Raw genomic sequence first — 20,336 nt, 5'->3', positions numbered from 1 at the left:
ATAGAAAACTGGGCAAAGGGCATAAACCTATAATCTTTATAAGAGAAATAATTGATCAATAAATAACTGATATCCCTTATGTCTCTATTAATGTAATGAAAATTAATAAATTCTTTATCCTTTTATTTGACAGACACTATAGATTTATAAGGTTCATTTTGGTGAAGGTACAGGGTTATAGTCACCCTCATAGGCTATGGATAGGCATATAATCTGGCAAACCTTTTGGAGTGGAATTTGATGATTCTATATATAGGAATTTATCCTATAGAAATATTCTAACAAGTACCCATGGCATATGTACAAGGATATTCACTGCAGCAGCATCTTACTAGGGAAACCTGGCAACATCCCCAACATTTGCCAATAGAGCATTAGATAAATGGATTAGGGTACACTAGTAGAATGAAATTATTTTAGTACATAATTATATATCTATAAAGAGTGAAACAGATTCTTGTATAGTAATTTGAAAGTATGTGAAGGCTGATATCTTGGTTATCTTTGGACCAACTCATGTTTGTGAATTCTGACTCAGTTTTACTGCTGCAAACTAACAAGAACAAAGCTCAGAAATTTCCTTTTAATTTAGAAACTTGGTTCATATAAATCCTGTTGGTTCTACAAAATCCAAAGATCAAAACTTGTGAAAAGTGGAATATGAATTTATTTGTGTTCATGACTCTGAAACAGCAAATTCTTCAAGGGCTGGTGATATTCATAGGAAAAATATAACAAGATCATAAATTAAGAGCTTTTTCTGAATTTCTATAGTAATATAGACAAACTTTCTCCTTCAGTAAGAGATAAAATATTCATAATTTACTGTTTACCTTTTCAATATAATTTGAAACTCTGACCTTCTGATCTACTGTACAGAAAACTCCTAACATAACCCTAAATCAGAAGTGCAGATCTCTCCTCCTTCCAGAGACGCTAATTTTCACATCTACATCATGGACCAGTTATATATATGAACTGATTAAATATTGGCTGTATTACATTTCTTCAGTCATTTAATTTTTAAAAAATATTATAAGTTAAATAAATATACATGCTATTGCACAGGTTCATCATCAATGTAAATAATATTAATCATGATAAATAATGAGTCATATTTGCTAAGACCTTTTCTTCCAAAGATCAAAAAGAACTTAGATAAATTTGGACTCAAAGGTACCTGGAGAGTGGCAGCCTTGCCTGAGACCCTAGTGGGAAATTCCAAGGACTAAGGCAACAGTAGCTTAAATCAGTGGCTTTGCAAACTTTTCTTTGAGTCATAACATAGAGGACTTAGAATACACATAAATAAATAGATGCCATACATACATCTGTAACAACAGTTTCATGAATTTACCCTTTTTTGGGGAAGGGTACTGCATATGGAACCTAGGGGTGCTTAATCACTCAGCTACATCCCTAGCCTTTTTTATTTTTATTGAGATAGGGCCTCACTAATTTGCTAAGGTCTGGAACTGTGATCTTCCTGCCTCGGCCTCCTGAGTCGCTGGGATTAAAGGCTTAAGCCACAGTGCCCAGCCATGAATTTATCCTTCATGTATTCAGTGCTTTCTATTGTATTTCTTTATTGTTATTATTATTGCTGTTGTTGTTGCAGTGTTGGTGACAATCTACTGAACTGGTATCAAGATACACTTATATATCACAACCACTGGTGTGAAAAACACTGCCTTCAATGTACTAGATTTTGTTTTGTTTTGCTTTGCTTTTTTTGTGATACTGGGGGCTGAACCCAGGAACATACTACCAATAAACTGCATCCCCAGCCCTTTATTTTTCTTTTCTTTCTTTATTTCTTTTTCTTTTCTTTTTTTTTTTTTTTTTTTTTTAATTTTGAGACAGAGTCTCACTAAGTTAACCAGGCTGGTCTCAAACTGACAGATCTCCTGCTTTAGCCTCCTGAGTCACTGGGATTACAGATATACACCACCATACCTGGCAGTCCAAGATATTTAGGACACTGAACTAGGTATCTTCTTGCCCTCCACATTCTTTCTGGATCTACTGATGCTGTCTCCTGGCTTGAGTGACATCTGTATGCAAGGACTCTGCCCAGACACATACACTCAATTACCTATTGTACGGCCTCACCCAAACATCTCAAAATCAATCCTAAAATCATATCTGAAAATGTATTTTGATGCGACCATCCCATCACCAAACCTTAGTAAATGGCACCAATTTAGCTATTCAAAACAGAAACTTGGAAGTTATCCCTTCCTCCTATAGTCAATCATTCAATCCTGTTTCTTATAACTTTTAAATTACTTTAGAATCTTCCCACTTTTTTCTACCACCACCTTGTTCCCATTATCACTTGATAATGGGGCTGCTACCAAAAGCCTTCAGGATCACTCCACTGCAATTCGTTCTACCTGAAGGTAGAGTGATCTTTCAAAAATGCAAACCTAATTACATTATGTAATTATTGAATGCCAATAGCCTTAGGACAGAGCCCCAACTCCCTAACATGGCTCAGTGGTCTCCTTGCCCAATTCTCCAGGTTTGGCACCTGCAAATCTCCCCCTTATTCTACAGAAGTAGTTTTCAGGTCTGACTGCATATTAGAATCACCTAAGCAACTTAAAAAAAAAAGAAATACCAGTGCCCAGGCCTCCCTTCAGAACAATTCAATCACAATCTAATTAGTGACTGTCGTGTATAGCCAGAGGGCCTTCTGCTTTAGATATAATGAAGATCTTCCAGTTGTTCAGGACAGCCCTTACATCCTGGCCTCCAAAGATGCTGCCCTATACTCTGCCTTCAGGTCTCAGCCTAAATGTCATTTTCTCAAAGGTCCATATCTGGTGAGGTACCCCTGTTCTATGTTTCCGTGGAATCCTTATTTTCCTTTATCACAACCTAATGGGTTTTAAAATCTCCCAGCCTGGCCCTAGGGGCTATTCAATAGATATGTGCAAACTGAATACAAAAGTAAATCAATTCTAGTAACAGACTTGATACCACTGAGGAAAGCTGGAAACAACAACAATACTGATTTATAAGAAGTAAACCCAAATCTGAAGCATCTTTGGAAGAAATTCTCCTTTCCTCCATGGAGTGTACAAGGTGATGGCAAACAGAAGCCACTATTTATTTGTTTCATCTTAGGAAAGCATTTCCCATGGAATGTATCTCTTCTATATCTTCTTTCCAGTTCATCAAAGATGATAGGTGGGAAACAGTTGACATGAGAGGAGACTAAGCTTCTTGTCCAAAATGACCAAAGTAAACCTGGGGAATCTGGGCCAGATGGGGTCACACATCTCCACCAACACCAGGCCCTGCCTTCCATAGTTCAAAAAGGAACACTGAACTGGTGGAAAAATGCTAAAGCTAACAGTCCTGCAGCAGCAACTCCCTAGCCATATTTTATGCAATGCATATTAAGGTACCCATTAAAGTCTTGCTAGTAATCGAAAAAATTATATATGTGCAATGAGAATGAGTTAATGTTAACAGAAGAACCTTAACTTCTTTGTCTCCTGACTTTTTGCTTTTAAGTTCCTTAACCTTGTGTTTTGGTGGAGTTCTTTACATTTTATATGTAGGTGTAAAGTCATATTTGAGATATAATTCCATTAACCATACAAGCAACTTCATAGTCTGTTATGTTGCATCAACTTTTTTCTGTAAAAATAAATTGTTAAGGATATTATTCCTGGAACAGAATAAATTCTTGGAATTACTGAGTAACTTATGTACCGTACTACTGTTCCAAGAACACATTACTTATTTTATCATGACAAAGTAAAGTTATTAATCTTCTGGCTTCCATTTCAACAATGAGAAATGTTGTAAGATGCACAGACACCTGCATTACATTTCAGTTCAACTTTATATCATCCATAAACATCTCTGTTTTGGACACCTCATCCAAATAAATGCTCACAGAATACTCTATATAGCATTCGATTTTATGAAACTATAAAAGTTCCTTGCTGTTAATTACAGAGACAAATGTCTCATCACACATTTGGTTAGCAGATAGCATAATTAGTTTTCTCCATTAACCTTTCAGATATAAAATTTGATTTCCAAGTAAAAAAACATTGTAAAACCCTTGGAACTCAAATCACACAGTATATTTGTACATGTTTGAAAAATGTAATACTAAGAGAACGATTGTATAGATTCTTATTTACAAGGGTACTGAGTGTCTAGAATACCGAAAGAAAATATGTCTAAACTTTATAATGATTTTAAAATATATTATAAAATATACATATAATAAGCTGCTCTTTATATAGAAAGGAGGCACAGCAACATGACCATCAATGGAATGTGCCCTTGATCTCTTCTAGTCATGGCCTTGTAGCTGAATTGGATCATGAGACAGACAGACAAGGAATAGACTAGACAACAAAGGAAGGGTTTTCAGCTGATGGCAATGGAACACAGCTATATGCCACATGAAGTTTTCAGCAATGGCGGACCACATATGCAAGGGTGGTCCCATAAGAGATTATTGAATAGCAACATCATAAAAGTTAGTTTTGCAAATATACCCTTTGAGGTTCACACATGACAAAAATCACCTAATGACACACTGCTCAGAACATATCCACGTTAGTAAGTGTTGTATAACTAGTTTTTTCTGTCCAAAGTTAAATTCCATAAGATGACTGATCCCACAACCATGGCCTACTAAGGACTATGTGCTGTAGCTCATACATGTAGGGGGCACTTTTGATTGTCATGTCTAGATGAGGAGCCACTGACATTTATGTATATTTATGCTGCCAACATTTTAAGGGTAAGTAGGATGAAGACCTCATGCACTACTGCATGGGACAGTCCTGCAAAAGAAAACTCAATTAAATCCACTGTCATACTCAGATTAGACAATAACTGGTGGGAAATTATGTCTTAACATGACATTTGCTCATTTATTTAAAAATTGTTATTAAGAGGCCAATGTGATTCTGCAACCTGTACAATCAGAAAAATGAGAAATTATACCCAATTTGATTCAAATGTATGAATTGTCAAGATCATTGTACTGTCATGTGTAACTAATAAAAAAAAAAGAGTCTACTTCATGCCAAATACTGAATACTAAGAATATTTACATTTAAACATTTAGACACAGAAGTTTCATTCTGAAAGAACTCAAGCTGGGCCTGGATAGATAAATAAAGGCAGACCATGCAGACAGGTAATAGAGGTCACTCTAGGCCAAGAGACAAGCAGTGGATATGCCAAGACCACAGCATTACAATGTTCCAGGGGTGACTTTGTATGGTGCAATGTGAGTCTGCAAGGTGCGGGTGGGTGGAGGCCAGTCTACACACAGGGGAATGGTACTGCATCCTATTTCAGAGGTAGGCTGAAATACCTAAAGAGGGGGGCTCTTATTAACTTAGTAAAATAGGAAATCTACACAGTGAAAAGTAACACTCCATTGTTAGAGTTGATATACTTCACTTCTGATATATGGGGTACAGTTAGCAACTAAGAAAGATGTATGAATTTCCACCACTGAGGCAGGGTGAGAATTTAGAGGTAAAAGCTGAATAATAAAGTTTCCAATTGGTTGACTGCACATTTTATTAAATTTAAAATCAGTTTTCTCTTTCATTCATCCAGTATTTATTGATGTTTGTTATATGACTAGCATAGTGCTGGGCAGTGGGAATACAGAGATAATCTCCTTAGAGAGTTTACAATCCAGTGGGGGATGTCTGTAAGTAAACTAATAGTGCCTTTGCTTTCACAGGGACAGGTACAGATTACTGCAGAAGGGGAGGAGGAATCTGCTCGCTACCTGGTAGAGGCACAGCAACTTGGAATCTCAAGGGAGGAGAGAGAGCCAGGCAAAGAGGGAGGATGGGGTGGCAAGAGTGGACTTCCAAGTACATCCATGAAGTCCCTGAGGGGAGAAAGCTCATGGCCTGAAACATGAGGAAGCAGGGCCACTGGAGGAATGCAAAGTGGTCTGGTAAGGCTCAGCCTGGAAGATGAGAAGGAGTGGGCCAGGAAAAAGCTGGAAGAATCAGACAGGTGGCAGCTCATACAGGGCCTTAGCTGTCTTGTTAACCATCTCAGGTCTTCACCTGAAAGCATTAAATGATGAAGAATTTCAGGCAAAAGAGTAACCCAACTTGTGTGAAAAACTGGAAGGAGCCTAAAGGCATCCCCTAGATCAACTGCTATATGTTTGGGCTTCTGCAGTCTCTAGGCCAGCTCTACCTGCTACTGCCAATACATCCCTTCTCAGGTTGTGTCCCCTCCAATAATCTGTTACTTATAAGGAAAACAGCCTTACTGTGTCAATGTTCTAGGTCTATTTTTAACTTTGAGATGCAAAACACACTGTTCCAAAATCTTTATTTTCTCTTATAGATGGCTATATTATTTTCTTCCAAAATAAAATCATATTCCCAAGGGAACCAAAAAAAGCTAAACTGTCAATACATCTCCTTGGATTCTGCCCTTCACAGATGATTTTTTTTATGACTTGGTCATGATCAGTGTAAGAAAAATAAAATATCACAACACATCACACTTTTCATTTATGGGTAGTTGCTAAACCACACCAAGCCTTCCTGAGAAACAAAGAGACAAATTTTCCTCAACACAAATGCTGATACTTCCTTGGTGAACTGATGCAGGATGGAAGTCAGCCCCATTCACCCCTTGCTGGGCACCTGTGGGTAGGTACAACTTGAGAAGCTGTATACAGGGCCCTGTTCCCTCAGAAATGTGACAGGTTTGCTGACATTGTTTAATACATGGTCTTATTTTCTTAAATTAAGATGGAAAAACTTGTCTCATGTAGACTCCTAGAAATAGACAATGTCAACATCCATTTTCAGATGGCCAGTGCAATCTTAGGCACCTCTCTAACACTGTACAAGTATTAGCCACCTCTCTAACACAGCCCAGTACAAAATGAATAGAACACATGTGATTTTTCATGTGTATGGTCTTCATATGTGAGTTTCTGTCCTTTTTGATCTTTTCTAGATTTGTAAAAATTTTAAATTATATATCACAAATCATTATCAGAAACCCCAAATTTTTACTCTAATATATTACAAAAGCTTCTTCAAGTTCTATGAGACATATTTTAGTTTGACTCATCAAATCTCTCTAAAGTCTCAGTATGGTAGTACATTTTAAGATGAATCTTCAAAGACTAATATGACAGCACCCAATATAGCCACATATTTAAATGACAAATATTTAAACATCTATCAGCTGAGTAGCATTAAAAACTCAGAACTGTGCTAGGTGCTCCTGGAGACGAAGACCCAAAAAAGAATCCAGGCCACACTTGCCCTCTAGGATCTGACAATCTGCATTAGGAGAAACAAGACACGGTGCAAATAAACAACCAGGATTCAATGTGGCAATGGTTAAGATGGGGCTGAAGGAGGATATGCAGGGGTGAGCCGGAACACAATAAAGTCAGGCAGAAAGTAAGTAAATATTAGACTGCATATGGTAAGTGCCAGAAAAGAGTGATGTTATTATTCAGTACTGAAGTGTACATATAGTTTGTAAGGAGACGAAGATGGAGATTAAAAAAAAATAAGAATATAGTGGTTTCTAGTTTGAAAATGTCTTTTCCTGTATAGGATTTTCTATGTGCTTAGAAGAACCTGATGAGGTGGTTTGGACAACATAATAATTCTACTACAGAAGATAAAGAAAACCTTTCAAGAGTTTTGTCCAAGGTGTTATTAACTGATAACCTGAGATCAAACCAAGTTTTCTGACTCTCAATCTGATTTTTCTCTACTATGCTATAAATTTTTCTAGACTCTAGAATCACGTTTGCATCCCTTCACTGAGCATTCAGTAGTCAGTCTCACCTTACCTGAGTCTCCCTGCCTCCAACTTCCAGGGAACCTTCTCCCCTCAACCAACCTGCTCCCCAGTAAGCAGGACTTGCCCAGATAAAAGGGTCTTTTGTAATATACTAAAGTAGCATAGAATTTGGGATTTCTGATGTTAATTTGTGAGACATACTTGAAATATTTTACAAATCTAGAAAAGATCAAAAAGGAGAGAAACCCAAATATGAAAGGCAACACAAGTCATGCGCCTGGCACATGCCTGCAATCAAAACCAGTCAGGAGGCTGAGGCAGAAGGATCAAAAGTTTGAGGCCAGCCTGGGAAACTTAATGAAAACTTGTTCTCAAAATAAAAAATATTATAAAGGGGGGCTGGGGATGTATCTCAGTTGAGGGTGCGCCTGGCCTCAATCCCCAATGCCATAAAACAAAAACAAAAGAAAGTAACACAGCACACATGGAAAACCCTATGCATTCTCATTCTGTACTCTGCTGTGACACTGGTACAGCATTACAGAGATTCTTTCAACCACTGAGCTACATCCCCAGCCCTATTTTGTAGTTTATTTAGAGGCAGGGTCTCACTGAGTTGTAGCTGCTACATATTGCTCACTAACTGCCTCCGGCTTACAGAGGTTCTTAAGATAACACTGACCCATCTGAAAACAGCTGCTGCTGATGTCTAATTCTCGGAGTCCATATGAAACAAGTTTTCAACCGAAATTTAGGCTTTATTTATAAAGAAGGCTTACAGCCTAGTTATTATTGGTTGCACTTTAAACACTGTCAAAAGAGATAAGACTTTGGAATCTGGAAATGTGATAAGACATGATAGGAGAGTGGAGACTACATGGAGAAGGCCTTGGTGAGCAGGCAGAGATGAGAACAGAAGGGGCTTTGGGAGGGATTGATGGAGAATACAGCACAAGCACGATTCTTTCAGTGAGGTGGAGAGAGAGATAAGAAAGGAAAGGTAAGCTAGAAATAGCAATCAGAAAAGGAGGAAAACAGGACTACACTTCCTTGAGACAGCACAGCAAAGAGGAAAAGAATGTGGCCAGATGATAGCTCTAAGACCTCAGGCAAATTAACATTTCTACAGGTTCATTTTTTTCTCATCTTAAAAATGGAAATAATAAGGGTCGTGGTCATAGCTCAGTGGTAGAGCGCCTGGTTAGCATGTGTGAGACACTGGGTTCAATTCTCAGCACTACATATAAATAAATAAAATAAAGGTCCACTAACAACTAAAGAAAAAAAAATATTTTTAAATTGTTGAGAGCCACAGCCGATGGGGCCCCAGCAAACTTCCAGCTGCCAGCAAACTTCCAACTGCCAGCTAATGATTGGCTCACAGCGGCCCCAGTAAACTTCTAGCTGCCAACTGATTGGCTCCTCTGCAGTGATGCTCATTGGGCTGTTTCCCCGCCCTTTCAGACCACGGAGCTGCTCATTGGGGGACTTTTTTTTGGCTCCGCCCATGCGACCCAGCCAATCGGCCTCAAGAGCAGGAGGAGTCGGGGAGGTTGAGAGGCTTGTGGGAAGCCGGTGGTGGCAGTTGGGCTCTGAGGGTTTTCCTGAGGAGCTGTGTGGTTTGGCGTGTGTGGTTCTAAAAATAAAGTTCGTTTCTTTTGACAAGTGGCTCCTGAATTGTGCCCAGCCAGACTGCGGCATTAAATGGAAATAATAATACCTCCTCAGAACTGCCGTGGGGCTAAATGGTACGTATGGGAAGCATCCAGCACACAAACCCTACTCCCTTTCTTCCTGATGGGTCCTGGGTTTTCCTAAGAGGAAGCTTCTGTCCACCACTTTTCTCTGATCCAAGGTATCCCCTTTCACCTGGGCAAGTCCTGCTTCCTGGGGAGCAGGCTGGTTGAGGGGAGAAGGTTCCCTGGAAGTTGAAGGCAAGGAGACTCAGGTAGGGTCAGACTGTGGCTACTGAATGTCTAGCCATTCCAGAGTCCATCAGAAGGCAATTAAAATCTTCTTGAGTAAGATGAGCCCGTGGGGGCAGAATGGGAGAGATGAGACGGAATTTGAGGCAGTTCTGACATGGTAAGAAGCGTTTGGAAATGAATATCAAGAGACCTGATTTTAAGTATGGTCAATTACTAAGTACTGTGTGGCCTTGGGCAAATCACTTTCATTTCTGACCTTAGAATCACATTTGCAAAACATGAGCTAGATAACAATACCCGCCCTCCTGGTACAGCTGCAGTAGTGCCCAGATGATAAATGAAAGTACTGAGGTGAGCCAAATTACAAATGCCTCCCAAACTTTAGGCAACAAGTAATAGGTAAGAGTGATAAAATCCATATCCATGTCTTCCAAAACCTATCTATATTCACACATACATTTAAAGAAGCCATTGGTACTCAAGTTTTCTAAGACACTCTCTAAACTTTGCTGGTTGTTTTTGAAGCCATTTTTTGGACATATAGTATAATAAGACATTTTTGGTACTGTATGCAATCTTGGAAACCATCAAGATTGGGGGTTTTTAAACAGTTGACTCAGGACACTCTAACAAGCTGCAGAGGCCTGCACAGGAATGTGGGATGTATGTAAGTCTCTCAGTCCATCTGTCCTTCCATCCTTCCTTCCTCTTCTTCTTTATTGGTGGTGATAGGACTTGAATCCAGGGCCTCACACATGCTAGGCAAGCATTCTACCACTGAGGCACATCCCCAGCCTTCTTCAGCCCTTCCTGGAACAGCTGTTCCCCTTGCAGCCACTGTACATGCTGGGGGTTCCACATGGGAGTGCACTGAACAAAGCGTGTCATGTGGTCAAGGACATGGTTTTAGAGAGAAAGATTCATGGCTTTGCTACTAAGCAACTTAGGGAACTCAAATTTTCCATCTATCAAAGGGAATGACAATATCTTTCTCAGGACAATTAACGGAATGACATTTACAAAGTTCTTAGCATGCAGCAAACTATTGATAAATGACACTGACCTTGGCCACACTCCTAACCCTAAGAGACATTCCTAGTTTTTTGTCCCTTTCAGTCCACCATCGAAAAGGGGGAGAACTAACATGAAAAAGGAGAGGGACATAGGACACATCAGGCCATGGTGATGAGGATGGAGCTCCAGAGAAGAGGAACAGAGGTGAAACACTCTGGTTTCCAAAGGATGGGATTTCAAGGGTTCTTCTTTTTCCTTCTCTTGGCCCCCTTGACCCTTCACTTTATCCAAGGTTGGGTCCTACCTGTGTACTCCTATCACAGATGAGGCAGCATGCCTCTTGGGAGGAGAGTCCCAGCTCTAGCCCTTTGAGGTCAGACAAGAACTGAGGTGGGCCGCAGGCCCCCAGACCCTAGGTGAAGAGTGCCCATGTTCCACACATGGCTGTTCCCCATTCTCCAGGGATACACATTACCTGCCATTAAGGGCAAACTTCATAACTTGTAAAGGTGTGTGGGAATTTTCTGAGTGAATCCTCTTTGGGGAGATTCTGAGGACCCTAGTGGAGCAGCCATCATAAAGAAAGTGACAGAAAAGAGATTTAACAATTCAGAGATCTCAACCCTGCTCAATTGGCATGGATACCACACCATGTGCTTCATCCACTGAAAGCTGTATAACTGAATAGAATATTAAAAAGAACAACTAGAACAGACTTGGTATATATGTAATTGGAGCTCAATAAATGTTTGTTGAATGAATGAATAAATAAATAAATGATATTTGAATACCTGAAAAATAAAACATTTCAAATTTATGCAATATAATAGTAAATCCAACTTAAAATCCAACATACAAAAGAGACTTCATTTAACATTTATATTATTGTTATGAATAATAAATTAATTGCCTAATTTAACTTTTAAGAAGTATCTACTTACCAGCTAAAGTGTCTCAATGATCTGTAAATTTGCCTGCCTCAACATGGTAGAGGGGAAATTTGGATAGGCAGCCTGAGTTTACTCTAGATTCTGTTACTTATGAACAAATCACTTCACTCTAAGCTTCAGTTTCCATTATTATGGGAATAATAATAATAACCACTCTGACCACCTCAAGGGTAAACTGTAAAAATCCTAAGAGGTAACAGATATGAAAGTGCTTTCTAAACTATAAGGTAAAACATTTTACCATCTAATTAGAATGATGCTTATCATTCTGTCTTGGCTCATATCACTTTTCCCACCGGGAATCTTCTGCTTATCCAAATCTTTCCCATAGTTCAAGGTCTAGTCTGCACTGTCCCCTTCCAACTCTGTTTTGCTCCTTGCCCTAATCATTCACAATAGTCAATTAATTATATTCACCCAGAGAGGTGGTATGGTGGGATGTTCAAAGCTCAGGAAGACCTGCATTGGGACCCTACCTGTAACAATCCTGTACAGAGACCTTTGTCAGGCTACCTTAATGTCTCTAAGCTTTATCTTCAAAACAGGAATGATGATGACTGCTACAGATTTGCTGTGAGAAGTGAATAATTCACTTAAAGTGCTCAACTCAAAGCCTTGTGCACCCAGCTCAAATTGCAGCTGTTGTAGCTGGTACATATTGCTAACTGCTTCCTGAATTTGTCCTGCCTGCCCCCCGTCAACTGTATTTTAGTCATTGAGAGCAGGGATCCTATTCTATCCATTCTGACCCCATTCCCATTCCAGAAAAGTGTTGGGTTCATAGTATTTTCTCACAAAAACACAATTGGTGAAATGAATTGTTTTTCCCCAAACAGTGCTCAAATCTTTACTGTAGTTCCCTCAAACCAGCTTGAGAAAGTCAATGTCCATGGGGTAAAGTTACCTCTTCTGACCCTATTATCAAATTAAAAATGTGTGAGTAATTCCCAAAGCACTGAAGCCATTCACACTCTTGAGCTACCTGACATGTTGAATGCACTACCTTAGTTCACAGTCTAAAAATGTTCCAGAGAAACAGATTTGATGTGGGAACCTCTGCTAAATTCTGGAGCACTCTCTTTTCCCCTGGGACACGAACTTTAATCTTAGACACTGAGTGTCAAAGATAACACATACATTTGAAAGCAGAAAGTCCTATATGACATCATGGAGGCCATGTGTTGGCACTTTCCTACAGATGAAACAGTTCTGGAATTTTGGTCTCTAGCTCTCAAAGATGTCATAAACTTCATATCATAAGTAATATTAAAAGTAGCCTTGCAATTTACAAGATAAACCTGATTTAAATCTATTTTGAGGAGAGTATCCACAAACTTTCATGCTGTCAATGACAAAATTTCTAATTTCAGATGTTATCAGTGACTATTTCCAACTGCTGTAAAATTCATGTTTGTATAATCACTTCTACTCTTTTTCAAAATTTATCCTGAAGATCTCAAATGACAAATTTTCTTTGGGAACCATATATGACTTTCCCCAGAAAAGCAAAAGATTGAGAAATAACCTACAGCACACTCTTGGGCTGCTGAATTTTTTTGTCCCTTGATGTCAAAGGCCCCCCTTGACCAACCACTTTGAAAGTCCATCCCCAGGCTGTTATTTATTGGCATTCTCATACTTCCTCAACTCAAACTAGGAAAAAGGAAAGCAGCTATGTCGGCCACCTTCAATCCACATTTTACTGAATCCTGAGCACTCTGAATCCTGAGAAATCCTCCTGTTCTTCAATCTTCCCTCTTTTGTGTTCTCAACTTACTCCAGCACCCAAACTACTTTTTAAGCACACAGCAGAAAGGGGGTTGTAGGGAGACCTTCATTGAAGAACTAAATCAAGGACATGAAGTTCTATTTATATTATAAATGTAAATTTTCTACTAGAAAACACATTTTTTTAATTTCAAAAACTAAATCCAGTGGTACTTAAATATAGAATTCAACTGACCACATAAGGGAACGGCAAAGTGTACAATCCAAGACTCACTCTTTCTGGGCCACAGCAGTTCATTTGAAAGCCTTTTGGGTTTTAGTTCTCTCAAGAGTCAACAGGTGCTATGAGCAGTGCTGGCCTCAAAGGAGAGATCCACGAATCTTCAATGATGGTTCAGTAAGAAATACTGATGTTTCTCTCCTATTTCACTAAGTATCTATTTGCCTCTTCTAAGCCCTTTGCAACACACTCTTCCTCTCCCTCAAAGTAAAACAGAGATCCTGATTAGAGCACACCATACCCTCCAGCTGTCATGATGTTTCAATTTAAAGGACTTATCTCACTGGTCTGAGCAGGGACCCTGCTACCTGAAGAACCCAGCCAAAAGGCAGTTCTGGTCCTTGCTCTCCATCAGTCTTGCCCTGACTTTCTCTCAGGCTTGCTTCCTGGATGTGCAGTACCTAGCTTACACCCTGTTACTTGGGGTTATAGAATATTCCAGATGGGCAAAACTGAAGCCAAATGCCACCATTCACAGTCTTTTCTGTCTTTATGGGCACTTTACTCTTAGGGAAAAAATCCTAAGTCATTTTTGGTTCACATCTGCAAGTAACAAACTGCATATCCATAGTCCTTTGTGTACAGTATTTGTACCAAAACTACACATGGATGAAGTGGTGACACTTTTGGCTACATACTCATATGTGGAGCAACAACACTTGCTGGATGGTCTCAGAGACTCTGCGTTTGCTCTGCTTATCCCTGAGTTTAGCCAGGAACTAGGATGGTAGGAGAAAGGCAGAGCCATTCTCCTTGACCAGAAATGTTGGTAAGAAAAGAACACAAAGCCAGGAAAACGAGCAGATACTCACTGATAACTAGCACTATCAAGAAGTGGTTAGGCAGACAATCACACTTTTATTTTCCTTACGCTTTTTGACTGTAGATTTAATTTAATTTTGTCATGGCAGGATTAGCAACCAGGCCACAGAGGTGAAGGGACATTATAATAAGACAGCACATTAATCCTCTATCCCACCCAAGGCAGAAGCAAAACCAAACAAATAGCAGCTTCCTGGAAATTGAATTTCTGTTATCCAGATGTCAAAGATGTAATACCCCAATTACACAAACTATTGCCAGTGAAGCATGCCAGCGAATATGCAATGTAAATGGGGTGAGCATAGAGCGACAAAATTGCATGGTCAGCATCTGGCTCTGTGAGTGAGTGATAATTAGCACTGTGTGTAGACACTAATAAACATTTATGTCTGAAATTACAACTTTTAGCAATGTTAATAAGGGATATATTGGCAATCTGTAAAATAAAAGGTCTTGAAAAGAATGTCATACATTAAGCAATGGCAGACATTTCCCGTTCTCGCACAATCTCTTTTTCCCCCTAATTGCAAATGGCCACGCTGTTTTACTAAGAAATTAATTGACATAGGAACCTACCTAAAAAAATGGGTTGTGTCTCTTTGGCCTCCCCATTAACATCGTTGCTGAATTCTGAGATCTTATAAACCTCCTGGTGATAATCTGGTGTGAGAAAACAATAAAAAATTAGAATTATATTGACCTCAAGATAGGAATAAGCAATGAAGTCTAGACTCTCATTCTCTATGATATAATTTATAAACATGTTTTTGAGAACTCACTAATCACAGAATTTGTAGTAAATATAATCCCTAAAACTTTTTTTACTCTGAAGTCCACAAACTTGACAGATTACTTTGACTTTAGAAAAATAGCTAGGCTTGGTTACATGGTAAATTCTGTGCACCGATGTCAATTATTAGGTTTCTTTTCTTTTGAGACAGCAAGTATATTTATAAGGAAAAGAAAAATCTTGCCAAATCATAGGCCAGAGGAGGTTTCCAAATTTATCTCCACAACCCATTTTTATGAGCATATCAACAGTATGCTTTAGTTACCTGGCACTCTCAGTTTACCCAGAAAATCTCAGCCTTCAAGCTGCTTAGACACAAGCACACATGAAAAATAGTAATTTGTTGCTTCAAGTACAGTATAATTTGAAAGGAAGCAAGATTTTCATCTTTCACACAAGTGGATCTTTCTCATTCAGCTATGGCACCTTATTTAATGTGCAATTGCTTATTTTCTAAAAAATGCACCTGCAAAGCAAAGAGAAGACTCAGACCCACGATTCAAAAAAAAAAGAAAGAAAGAAAAAAGAAAAACTTGCTATGTCAATTAATGTCTAAAAACATAATGTAATATTTTTTATAAGCTTCTCTCTTTAGAGGCTACTGTTCTCTGGCAATCTTCTGCTTCTTACAAAGCAGCATCACCTATGAATATTACTAGAGGTTTTTTTCTTAACATCTATTTCATTTTTTTAGCTTTAGATGTCACAGGACAATGTCGATAAAGCTACTCTTACTTTTAAGATAAAGTGGTATGCTCCCTGAGGTCATAAATAAGAAAGCAGCCTACATTCCTGAATGAATCAAAAAGCACTAACAGGGCAGTTACAGGGAGAGACTTTAAAGTACAAATAACTGAGTAATCAACACTCCTATGGAAAAAAAATTTACAAAGAAAGAGAGAAGAGCCAAACATTTGCATACATAAACTATTACAGGCCTCTTTCATATAACAGTGCCCAAACTAAATTAGGGGAAACAGAGATTAGCAGATCCTCAAAATGTCTATAATTAAACCATTAGCAGACTAACTCAAAGCAGGCTTTATTGAATCCACATCTCAGTTAGTTTATATTAGTTGGGAAAACTTGATGACTTGCAATTGTCCTCCAATTTCCATCAGTTTACTTGTGACTTCTGCAGGTTGTTGAAACAACTGTGTGGCTCTTTACTCTGATGCCAAGGTTAGATAAAACAATCCAGGAAAAGTGGACAGGTTCTGTGGCTTGGCTTTGACCTCAAGTTGATTCAAAGGTATTTAAACAGGGTGGGTCTAAACTCAATATTAGGACTTGTAACATTACAATGGAAAAAAAAAAAAAAAGCCACCTGCCTCCAATTTAAAGTGACACAATGCGATTTCACATGTTTTCACCTCTGCTCTTATCTTTAGTTCTCATCATTTTTTAAAGAGTCAAATCAGCAAGACAGACTTTAACAAGTAACTGGGCACAGACAAGACTGGATTCAACTTTCCCCTTCCTTGACAAAAGGAAAGCCCAAGTGTGGCATACACCTGTTCCATGGTCAGGAACTCGCTGGGTTATTTGATTTTAAGGAGACTCATCACACTGGTATGTGATCTAGTCTAAAACACCTTTCCAACCTAAATCTGCCAGCTCGAAAAGATGTTAGATGTCAACATTCCGCTTGGAGCCTGGACACCTCATGAGCTTCTTTCTCCTTAAGAACAGCGATCATTTTGTACCCCCTTCTCTTTGGGGGAAAAGCAAAACAAAAACAGCAAATCCCCGGTCGGCGTGTCCGCGCTCGGCCTGGGCAGCCTCGCCGCCCCAGCGCGGCCCCGCGGCACCCCCCGGGAGGGCTCGGCCCCCCGGTGTCATTGTTTGCTAATTTCCTGACATGCCCTCCGACTTGTGGACGTTAAATAACACCCAACCTTTCCCCGCACAACTTTCCCTGGCGCGAGCGGGAGCGGCCGCCGGCCCCGGCTCCGGTGGGGAAGGGGGTCCGGCGGGCGCGCCCCCGGCGTGGACCCCGCGGGCGGCCAGGCGCGCGGGGCCGAGTGCGCGGCGTGCGGCGCTGCCTCCCGCCGCCAGCGGCCGGCCGCTTACCTTGGCTCACCAGTTTGAAGCTCTGGGATTTCCTGCTTCTTTTTCTCTCCGAGAACTCCATAGTGCGGGAAAGGCGGCGGCGGCGGTGGCGGGGCTGAGGAGGCGGCGGGGGCTGAGGCGGCGGCGCGGGCTCGTGTCACCGCCGCGGAGCCGCCGGGACCAAGGTCCGCGTCTCGAATCGGCGGGGGGGAGGCCGAGGGACGGGAAGAACCACCGCGAGCCCGCTCGGGGGCTCCAGGCTCGGGGCCGGCGGCGCGGGTTCCCTGGGGAAGTTGGCCCCTCGCGGCGCGCCTCCCGGTGCCCTAGGCGCCCCCCCAGCCGCTCTCCTGCCCGATCGCTCGCGGTTTCCAAACGCCGCCCGCCGCAGCCCAACTTTCCGTTGGGAGCGGGCCGAGCGGGGGCGCGGCGGCGGGGAGGGCGCGGCGGCGGGGGTCGGAGCAGCCGGGCGCTTGCCGCGGCCCGCCTGGGCTCAGCCTGCGGACGCGGCGGCGGCGGCGGCGGCCGCGGGGACACGGCGGGCGGGCGGGCGAGCCGAGAGAGGGCGGCGGCGGGTGCGGAGCCGGCCGGGGCGCTGACCGCCCCCGCGGGAGGAGGGGCGCCGGCGGAGGGGGCGGCGCCGCCGGGACCCCGGGGCCACCTGCTGGCGGAGCCCGGCCGTCGCCATCCCCGGGGGCCGCCGTCACCGGCCTGGCCGCGCGGCGCCCCGAGGAGGCGCGGAGGCCGCGGCGCAGCGCCCTGGCCCGGGCCCGCTGGCCTGTCCCCGGGACGCGGGGCTGTTTGCGGATCTCGGCTCACAGAGCCCGCTTGCCGGCCGCCCTCCGCCGCTCCCCCGCGCCGAGCTTGTGCTTGTAAACGGTCCCGGGGGTCGTAGACCCTCAGTGGCCAGCCCACTCCTTGGCCTGAGAGCTGGGATGTGAAAGGGCCAGACTCACCGATTTTAGGCAAGTTTTAGCGGGTGGGGGAACTTACCCATCTGCGCTCTGCAAGGAAACGAAAAGAGATTTTAGAATTTATTGGTGGGAAGAATATAGAAAAGAGTAAGCTTCAATTCTAAATTTACCACGATCTTGGGGACTGTAGGAAGCTCCCGAGTTATAGACTAGGAAGAGCACTTGCAGTGTGAGCTTGGAGAGGGTGGAAGGGTGAGGTGTGCTTGATGGCTCTGTGCACTCTTAGGGAAGCAATGGTCAGGGCAGGTGCAGGGGCTCTGCCACTTGATGTAAGATGCCAAAATAATCGACATAAACAGAAAGCCGTTATTATTTCTGTGTAATATTCTTTGGGGGAGCGAAGAGCACACTATAGGCACCATTTCTTGTTCACAACATCTTTAAAGCTGGATAGAAAAGAATTTTACACCACCTGGGATTGGCAGTACAGCAACATGATCTAACATGCTTCAAAGTACTGCCGCCAAACTGATCATTTCTAGCCGAATTACAAAGAGTAAAGAGGTGGGCTGCTCCTTCAGCACAGTGGCAAATTCAGATGGCCTCAAAGCGCAGAGAGAAAAAGAGTGACAAGATTTGTTAATAAATGTGATGAATCTCACTGAGGGTCTCCCCAAAGAGGAGAGAGCCACTCAAGAACTGCTATTCAACAGGGACACAGGAATAGGCAACTGCCGAGGAAGGAAGAAGTTGGAAGCAACTAGCAGAGACACAAACACAGAATAAGCTACAAACCAAGTGGTGGCAGCAGCATAGTTGCACATCCTGAGGTCTCTGGTAGCATGCAGCAGATGGGAAGGCTGGTTCTACCTGGCCTGGAGGTGAGAGAGAGAGCATTTCATTTAGTTCAGTAATGCAAATCCTTAAACTAAGAGAATCTTTTATGGTCACTCCTTTTAGAAGCTCAGGGACCTTTACCCAGAAATCATGAATGGGACAGATGAAATTTTGTATAGATTTCTTTGGGCTCCATGGATCTTCAAGAGTTGATAGGTGATGGAATGAATTAAAGTGGTAACAGTGATTAAAGCAGCTACCCTATTTGCACCCCAACCCCTTTAAAACCAAGCTTAAAAACCTAAAACTGTTTGGAATGTTTTTGTTGTTGTTGTTGTGTTGGTACCAGGGATGGAACTCAGGGACACTAAGCTACATTCCCAATCCTTTTTTGTATTTTATTTAGAGACAGGGGCTCACTTAGTTGCTTAAGGCCTCAATTTTGTTGAGGCTGGCTTTGAACTTGCAATCCTCCTGTTCAGCCTCTGAGCCACTGGGATTACAGGAGTGCGCCACTGTGCCAAGCTGGAATGCTTTTTAAAGAAACAAATGTTTTTTTTTCTCCAGGCTGAGACCCATTCTTTCCTTTTTTGTGATGCCTTTTTAAATGTTTTTCCTGTAGCCACAAGGCTCAGTGCTATACTGATTGAGGAACATTGAGAATTGTTCATGCTTTGGAGCATAAAATGAGATTTTATTGTGCTTAAACTATGATGAAATCATTGAAGGTGTCATCCCAAGAAGTAAATCCCTAGGGAAGATACAATTTAGCATTTTCAGTTCAAGTAGGATGTGAATTCCATTTGCCAAAGAGAATAGTTTTGATGTAGTTAAGAAAATATTTAAAAGCAGTATTTAAAAATAATAGTCATTTTTCCTGGACTTTTTTTTACCTGGTTTTCCAAGATGTCTATGAGTGAATTGGTCTGCAGAGAACCATAGGGCCAGCCTGTCCTATTAATTCTTTAAAGAAAATCAAGAACTATTTACTTATTCTCCACTTTGTGCAATAATCATGTCGTTATCTAAAAAAGTGTATAAATCCATAATTAGTATTAATATTAATCATAATGTTAAATTAGATTGTTTCAAGTGGGGTTTGCACTAGTCTCACCTTCAGGCCAGGTTCTATGTGGCCTGGAGGTAAGAGAACATTTCATTCAGTTCAGTAAAGCAAATCCTTAAACAAGAGTATCTTTTATGGTCACTCCTATTAGAAGCTCAGGG

At 41.4% G+C, this 20,336-nt stretch overlaps 1 protein-coding gene across 2 annotated transcripts in view; it reads right to left on the bottom strand.

The window, feature by feature from the left end:
- The window catches only part of Bend7 (BEN domain containing 7), an 82,664-nt gene extending 64,956 nt beyond the window's left edge, over window positions 1-17,708 (bottom strand). For both annotated transcript variants that reach the window (XM_071599960.1, XM_027928644.2), the window contains exons 1-2: window positions 17,383-17,708; window positions 15,096-15,179 (exon numbers count right to left, since the gene is read on the bottom strand). In XM_071599960.1, the coding sequence (XP_071456061.1) occupies window positions 15,096-15,179; window positions 17,383-17,443 (145 nt within the window). In that variant the 5' untranslated portion in view covers window positions 17,444-17,708. The remainder of the gene's footprint in view (window positions 1-15,095; window positions 15,180-17,382) is intronic.
- Between the last annotated feature and the right edge of the window lie 2,628 nt (window positions 17,709-20,336).

Source organism: Marmota flaviventris, chromosome 12 (assembly GCF_047511675.1).
Source record: "Marmota flaviventris isolate mMarFla1 chromosome 12, mMarFla1.hap1, whole genome shotgun sequence".
Lineage (NCBI taxonomy): Eukaryota > Metazoa > Chordata > Mammalia > Rodentia > Sciuridae > Marmota > Marmota flaviventris.
The sequence above is the reverse complement of the archived record's forward strand: the minus strand, read 5'-3'. Positions and strand labels throughout refer to the sequence as shown.